At 58.6% G+C, this 7,087-nt stretch overlaps 2 protein-coding genes across 2 annotated transcripts; one reads left to right on the plus strand and one right to left on the minus strand.

Moving 5' to 3' along the window:
• The first annotated feature begins 1,142 nt into the window (after positions 1–1,142).
• On the plus strand, positions 1,143–4,584 carry Paqr6 (progestin and adipoQ receptor family member 6). The gene is made up of 7 exons (XM_048356492.1): positions 1,143–1,696; positions 2,030–2,157; positions 2,313–2,518; positions 2,697–2,823; positions 3,142–3,238; positions 3,371–3,521; positions 3,806–4,584. The coding sequence occupies exons 1-7, from the start codon at positions 1,220–1,222 to the stop codon at positions 4,078–4,080; spliced, it is 1,461 nt and encodes a 486-aa protein (XP_048212449.1). The 5' UTR covers positions 1,143–1,219; the 3' UTR covers positions 4,081–4,584.
• Positions 4,585–4,900: 316 nt separating this feature from the next.
• Positions 4,901–6,995, minus strand: LOC125359040 (bone gamma-carboxyglutamate protein). The gene is made up of 4 exons (XM_048356497.1): positions 5,694–6,995; positions 5,448–5,479; positions 5,241–5,311; positions 4,901–5,036 (listed from the first exon to the last, which is right to left on the minus strand). Exons 1-4 carry the CDS (start codon positions 5,755–5,757, stop codon positions 4,907–4,909), a joined length of 297 nt encoding a protein of 98 aa, XP_048212454.1. The 5' UTR covers positions 5,758–6,995; the 3' UTR covers positions 4,901–4,906.
• Positions 6,996–7,087: the final 92 nt, after the last annotated feature.

Genomic DNA, 7,087 nt, shown 5'->3' on the forward strand with positions numbered 1-7,087 from the left:
CAGTGTAAGGTATCAAGTCTGAGTTCCAATCCCAACCTAAAAATAAAAAAAGGTCTATAGACTTCCTTCCTGGGCTGGCTTGGAACCAAGACCCTAAGCAGCTAGGTTTATAGGTGTGGGCCACTGGTCCCTGGCTACAATTAGGATTTGGAGACCTCCAAGTAGTCCAGAAGATAAAGCAGCCTCAACTCCTAGGAAAACCTAGAGTTGATTGCACAGCTGTGCAAGGATCAGGCACCGCAGAAGCAGAGCTGCATCCTGGTTTGACCCCTACCCTGTTCTAGCAAGTCAAAGCACAGTGTGGTTGGGACGAATGGGAGGGACTGGCTGTGCACAGGCTGAGTGAGCTGCCTGCTAATGGGGCTGGGCCACCCTGTGCTGCTCCCTGGAGGTTGGACAAAGCTAGGATTGTTCTGTGGCTCCCTTTTGTCCCACTCCCCGCCCAGGCCTGGCCTGCCTCCCCAACCACTCTTTTCCCTGTCAGCCTAGCTGCCAGGAGCCAGGGACTGCATGTGCTGACCCACCTTGGGAGACCTATTGCGCATTGGGTAACAAAGCCCACATAGGGTCTGACACTGGGGAAACTGAAGTAAAGCCGCTGCTCCAACTCACTGGTTCCATGTTTCCACGACAACTGCACACATCTCAGTGCACTTTAGAGGTTTCCAAACCCTACTGTTGAGTGTAGAGATCCTGAGGGGAGATGAACCCCAGCAGCCTTTAGCCCCCTCCCCTCCACCAGCTGCTGAGTTCTCAGGACAGTTCTACCCACCCATTGTGGGAGGATTAAGGGATTCTCCCGGGAGGCTTGTCTGTCCTCTGGGGTCCTGAGCACTGAGCTCAGTGGCAGAGAACCTAGGGACCCACTAGCAGTGTAAGGTCCAAAGTACGAGCTGCCCAGACACATGGACCACAAGCCTGAATGACAACAGGAAGGAGGCAGGGCCAGCCATGGAGTTGCTGGAAAGTTTTGGCCTAGGGAAGGTCGGGGGAGTGTCCTGTTGTCCCTCCTCTTGGGCAGTGCCGGCCCTGCTGGCCCAGCCCCTCCACTGGTGCCAAGGAATGTGCTGGGAGAAGCAGCCAGAGAAGCGGGCGGGGCAGCGGAGGGACGGCCACCCAGAGGCAGCACGCACAGGTCTGGGCTGAGGGTTAGGGGACTCAGGTGGGCTAGGGACTCAGCATACCAAGGGCACAAGTCTAATTCCCTTTGAAAAGCCAGATGCCCCATCCCAACTCCTTGCCCTATTGGCAGGCATCCTGCTTCTTCAGGAATCTTGCCCCAGGGCATGAATTTTCTGTGCTCAGCACAGGGGCTACAGAAGTCAGGGTTCTTCCTGGAGCCAAGGCAGGAAGACTGCCTTCAGGGGCTAAGAGAACCCTGGCCCAAGCCAAACTGAGGCTGCAAGCCTTCCTCAATCATGAACCAAAAGACCAGAGGATGGGATGGGGCCCGGGTGGGTGCTATGCTGACCTGGGAAGCAGGACCAGCATCTCCTGGCCTGAACTCAGTCCTCTTGAGCTCAGTGACCAAGTCCAGCCTAAACCTGGGAAGGGAAAGGTTTGTGGGATGGGGGTGGGGGAATATTTTATCCTTCCCTACTCTGTCTTCAGGTCAATGTGGAGGTATTGCCGGGTCTGGGCCACCATGCTTAGTCTCAAGCTACCGCAGCTCCTTCAAGTCCACCAAGTCCCCAGGGTGAGGGGCTTCACCAGCCAACTCCTATCCCCAGGGGACTGATGGGGGCAGAGGTTCTCACTTAACTATTGGGGAGCCCCTCTGGCAAACGAACTCTAATTCCTCCATGGGATATTTCCTCTGTTCTCTGAGGCACAAGCCTGCCACCGTTCCCTCCAACTAGAGTCCTCTTCCCTGTGTGCCCTCCTCCATCCTATCTGGTCCCTTGACTCTTATTTTCCTTAAACGCTCTGTGGGCATTAGGACCTGTGGTTTAGACAGAGATTGGATTTTGTGCGGCTTGGGGCCAGCGTGCACCCCTCTTGTTTTCTCCCTCCCATGCTACTATCCCAGGTGTTCTGGGAAGATGGCATCATGTCTGGCTACCGTCGCCCCACCAGTTCAGCCTTGGACTGTGTCCTCAGCATCTTCCAGCTGACCAACGAGACGGTCAACATCTGGACTCACTTCCTGCCCACCTGGTGAGGGGAGGCCACCGCCTGGGAGGGAGAGGTTGCCCAGGTGGGCAAAGGCCCAGCCCGGCTCCGCGGGGCTGCAGCCGCAGTGGGTGGGGATGGGGTGGGGTGGCGGGGTGGGGGTGTCCGCGGCGGCCTGAGCACAGGCCCGCCCGCCCTAGGTACTTCCTCTGGCGGCTGCTGGCGCTGGCGGGGGTCCCGGGCTTCAGCGAGGAGCCGTACCACTGGCCACTGCTGGTCTTCCTGCTGCCCGCCTGCCTCTACCCCTTCGCGTCGTGCTGCGCGCACACCTTCAGCTCCATGTCGCCCCGCGCCCGGCATATCTGCTACTTCCTGGACTACGGCGCGCTCAGCCTCTACAGCCTGGGTGAGCGGGGCGGCGGCGGGCGCGGGCGGGAGGGCGCGGGCGGGAGGGCGCGGGCGGGAGGGCGCGGGCGGGAGAGCGGCGGCGGCGGCGGCAGCGGCGGGCCCGAGGGCGGGGCGCCCCCACCCAGGCTTCAGCTGCCGCCCCGCTTCGCCTCCCCCCCCCCCCCCCCCGCCTCCAGGCTGCGCCTTCCCTTACGCCGCCTACTCCATGCCGGCCTCCTGGCTGCACAGCCGCCTGCACCGGCTCTTCGTGCCCGCCGCGGCGCTCAACTCCTTCCTGTGCACCGGCCTCTCCTGCTACTCGCGGTAGGCGAGCATGCAGAGCGCGCGCGCGCGCGGGAAGGGAACGCCGGGCAGGGGGGATCCCAGGGGACAGCCCCTCCGCCCCCCCCCCCCGCCCCCGAGCGGTGCTAGTGCCCGGCGGTCCACGAGGGAGACGCCGCCCGCCATCAGCATCCTCTCTCCGTGCCCTCTCCATCCCCATCCCCAACGCGTGAGCAGTTCTTGAGGGATCACGTGACCCAAGGGCTTGGCTTAGCCGCCGGGCTTCATCCGCACCCATGACTCCATGAAGCCCTTTCCCAGCCGGGGGTGGGAGACCAGCTCGCCCTTCTCCTTGCCCAGGTTCCCGGAGATAGAGAGTCCTGGGCTTAGTAAGGCCCTCCGCACAGCCGCCTTCGCCTACCCCTTCCTGTTTGACAACCTCCCGCTCTTCTACAGGGTAAGGGTGCCAGGGGCCTCTCTCTGTCCGGGCCCGTCCCTCAGCCTTCAGCCTAGTCCCATTTCCCACCCGGAGATCGCGGACGTAGTGTTTCTAGTCCCAGATTCCACCAGCCCTGCTTTCCCTTGGCAGCTCGGGCTGTGCTGGGGCAAGGGCCGCAGCTGCGGGCCGGAGACGCTGAGCGCCAGCCACAGCCACCACCTCCTCTGCGCGCTGCTCACCGGCTTCCTCTTTGCTTCACGCCTGCCTGAGCGGCTGGCGCCTGGACGCTTTGACTACATAGGTGAGGGCACCGAGCACAGAGAAGGGGCTTAGGGAGGAAGGGTTCCCTCCCTTTCCTAACATTCTTCCTCTGATGAGTCTGCCTCTCACTTCCCAAGTGACACCCCAACAAGCAGCAGCTGCACCAAGGGTTTGATTCAATTCGGTTTGGGAATCAGGGTTTCTTTTTCCAGTTGTGTAGAGGAGTGGCAGGCAGAGGATGGCGGCTTGCTCTGGCACGCAGGGTGAGTCAGGACAGACTTGGGAAAATGGGCCTTACTCTCACCTACCCCTTGCTCCCTCTAGGCCACAGCCACCAGCTCTTCCACATCTGTGCAGTACTGGGCACCCACTTCCAGCTGGAGGCTGTGCTCGCCGATATGGGATCTCGCCGAGCCTGGCTGGCCTCACAGGAGCCTCCACTAGGCCTGGAGGGCACAGTAGCCACACTGGGTGTGGCAGTCGCTGGAAACCTGCTCATCATTGCTGCCTTCACTGCCACCTTGCTTCAGGCCCCTAGCACCTGCCCCCTGCTGCAAGGTAGCCCACTGGACGGAGGATCCCAAGCTAAACAGCAGTAAACAGCATCTCTGACCCTGGCCTGGAGGGAAGCAGAGGCCTGGTCCCAGTACTGTAAAGATACCCAGAGCTGGGCCTGAGTTGGGGACATCTCAGAGCCGAGTGTGGCCGAGGACAGGCAAAGGAGATGGGGCAGAGAAGAGGGAGGCCAAAGGACTGGCAGAGATGGAGAGGGACCCAAGGGGGCTTCTGATGGAGTGGAGGAAGTGCTGGAGGTCTGTGAGGGGAGACTGCGTGTTCAGGCTGGGGCTGTAGGGAGGGAGGCACTGGGGCTCTTCCTCCTGCCCTGCTTCTGGTGCTCTTCAAGTATTTTCAGCCCAGGGAGAACTGACACGACTAACCTGAGCCACCCTGAAAGCTTCTTAATTTGGCCTGGGGGGCGGGGGCGGGCACACACCCTTGCCCCTGCCCACCTCCAAGGCTAGTTTGCACCCAACGTGCTCGCAGCCTTTTGCTAGAGATGACTTTGTCCTAGTCACAACTATTTGCAAGGTGTCCAGGGCTTTGGGAGGCGTGGATTGAGTTGGGAGTCCTGAGATAGGAGGAGCCCTGATTAGACGTTAGAAAGCCATCTCCCATGTTTGCTGGAACAAAGCAAGTACAATAAATAAGTAAACTGACTTTGGGAAGTAATTTCTGGAACTGGAGATGAATCCTTTCCAACACTACACCCACTCTTCAACACTCCACAAACAGGACAGAGTCAGACCCTCTGGACTTTATTTTGAAGCAGCTGGGATGCTCACACTTGTAGGGCAGAAACCAGGAATGAGGAGGGAAGAGTCCCGGAGAGGATCCAGGCTGCACCAACCACCTACAGTTCATGCCCTAGGCTGTGCCATAGAAGCGTTGATAGGCCTCTTGGAAACCGATGTGGTCAGCCAGCTCATCGCAGTTGGGGTTCAATTCACATACCTCCCTCTTGGGCTCCAGGGGATCTGGGTAGGGGGCTGGAGCTCTGAGAAGACCCCAAAGTAACATTAGCACCCACGAAAAGTGCCCTGCCCCCTCGTCCCACTGCACATGGCGCTACAGAGCCTTTGCTAGGAAGGAGTGGCCTGCCCCATAACCGCTAGCAGCCAAGGAAGGCCACACAACTGCAACTCCTCCCTGACATCCTGGAGATGGAGGGTTCAGGCCCCAGCACCTCCTTTCCTCTTACCCTGGCCCCTGGTCCAGGTAGCGCCTGGGTCTCTTCATCAGCTCACTGCCTTCCTTCTTGGATTGAAGGCTGTGGGGCAGAGGGGCAGGGATCAGTTAGCTCTTTCTGATGGCCACACAGAAGGTAGAAGTGGAGAACAGGGCTGAGGGAAGCAGGATAAAGAGAGGGCTAAGACTTAGGTCAGCCCCAGCCCCCTGTACCTGTACCTTTGCCAGACTCTGTGCCACTGGGCTTCCCATCTGCAAAGAAAAAGGAATTGGTTTGCATCTGCCCTTTCCTAGGGCGTCATCCTCCTACCCTTGCTTCTCTGGGAGCTTGCTCTGCCTTCATTTCCCTACACAAACGGATGGAGATTGTAAGAGGGTAGCTACAGTACAGAAGGCTGAGGACGGGGACCATGATGCCTCTCCCTTATAGCCCAAGGGCAGTCTGAGTCGGGGTGCTGATACTTACCTGCCCAGCCAGTGAGGCAGAGTGCAGCCAGGGTCAGCAGGGTGAGGAGGGTGAGGGTTCTCATGGTGTCTGTCAGCACTTTGGCAGGGTTGCTGCTCAGAATTCAGCTAACTTGCAGCTACCAGCACTTTATATACCCACTGGGCTGTGCCCCCGTGGTACAGGCAGGGCAGGGGACACTGCCAGGGTTAATTGAGGGCCATGTGTGTTGGCCCTATAGGCCAAACCCAAAGGATGTTGTGGTTGGGGGCTGCGGCTACCAGGGCAGGGCCCCGGGATTGATGGAGGATGGGTGACAAAGAGGGTGCCAGATTATGATGTCACCCCTACCCCTTCCCTGGGGACTGCTCCACACCCTCTAGCCCCTATTCTTTTCCAAAAGACCAGCAATCTCAGTAAAAGCACTGGCTTGGCCCTAGGGGGAGCAAAGAGGGAGATCTAAAATAGGTTCAGCAAAGCTAGGTTCCAGCAGTGATAGCCTATGATTTGCAACTGTCTGCCCCAGGGCAGGAGCCAAACCCCAGGAAGGGAGTACCAGGCCAGGCAGGCAATGCCCTCATTCACCCAGCAATCTGTTAAAGGCGGGCTGGTTTGGGGCCACTTCCTGTAGAGGCCCTATGCATCAGGACTGGAGAAGGGGACAGGGCAGCACAGGACTAAGAACTGAAGCCCACAAATGTGGGACTGGGGGTGAGCTGAGGACAACCTCCCCATCCCTGGGACAAGCCAGGTGCCAAGTGTCAGTGTACAGGGACATAGGGAATATGGTGGGGAAGCAAGGCCTTTAGGGGGTAGGGAGATGTAGGCATTTCTAGGTTACCCAGCAATCCTCTAGCCAGTAGAACCTCCCCAGGGTTAAGAGCCGTTGGAGGGAGGGACCTGCCCCCTATTCCTGATAGAACATTCTGACCTAAAACACCCATCCTACTCCAGAGCTGCCACTGTCTCAGGCTGGCCAGAGGAGGAGAAGGGAGGGTCCTGGCCCCTCCTTGTCTGACCCGTGTCTTTGTCCACCTATTAACCCACTCACAGACTCAGACAGTCTGCCCAATCTGACAGATAAACAAAGCACTGGATGCGGAGGGCTAGGCAGGAGGGAAGTGTCTGCCTAAATGCAGTTGTTCCTTAGACAAAGAGGTGAGCTGGGCTCTGTTTATGGGGAGGAGAGCAGTTAGCAGGGCTCACTGTGATATCTCCTTGTTCTCGACTCCTTAGACAGATCCAAAAAAGTCTCTGTGTGGGTTAAGGTGAGCCTTTATCAAAAAAGAAAAACTTTGCTGGGCACTGGTGGCTCACACCTGTAATCCTAGCTACTCAGGAGACTGAGATCTGAGGATCAGGGTTCAAGGCCAGCCTGGGCAGGAAAGTTCATGAGACTCTTATGTCCAATTAAC

Source organism: Perognathus longimembris, chromosome 11 (assembly GCF_023159225.1).
Source record: "Perognathus longimembris pacificus isolate PPM17 chromosome 11, ASM2315922v1, whole genome shotgun sequence".
Lineage (NCBI taxonomy): Eukaryota > Metazoa > Chordata > Mammalia > Rodentia > Heteromyidae > Perognathus > Perognathus longimembris.

Coding starts and splice junctions, on each gene's coding strand:
- LOC125359040 (XM_048356497.1), bottom strand. CDS start 5,757: ATGAGAACCCTCACCCTCCTCACCCTGCTGACCCTGGCTGCACTCTGC. Junction 5,480..5,693: donor CTGCCTCACTGGCTGGGCAG/GTAAGTATCAGC, acceptor TTTTCTTTGCAG/ATGGGAAGCCCAGTGGCACA. Junction 5,037..5,240: donor TACCTGGACCAGGGGCCAGG/GTAAGAGGAAAG, acceptor GGGTCTTCTCAG/AGCTCCAGCCCCCTACCCAG.
- Paqr6 (XM_048356492.1), top strand. CDS start 1,220: ATGCCCCATCCCAACTCCTTGCCCTATTGGCAGGCATCCTGCTTCTTC. Junction 2,519..2,696: donor GCTCAGCCTCTACAGCCTGG/GTGAGCGGGGCG, acceptor CCCCGCCTCCAG/GCTGCGCCTTCCCTTACGCC. Junction 3,239..3,370: donor ACCTCCCGCTCTTCTACAGG/GTAAGGGTGCCA, acceptor TTCCCTTGGCAG/CTCGGGCTGTGCTGGGGCAA.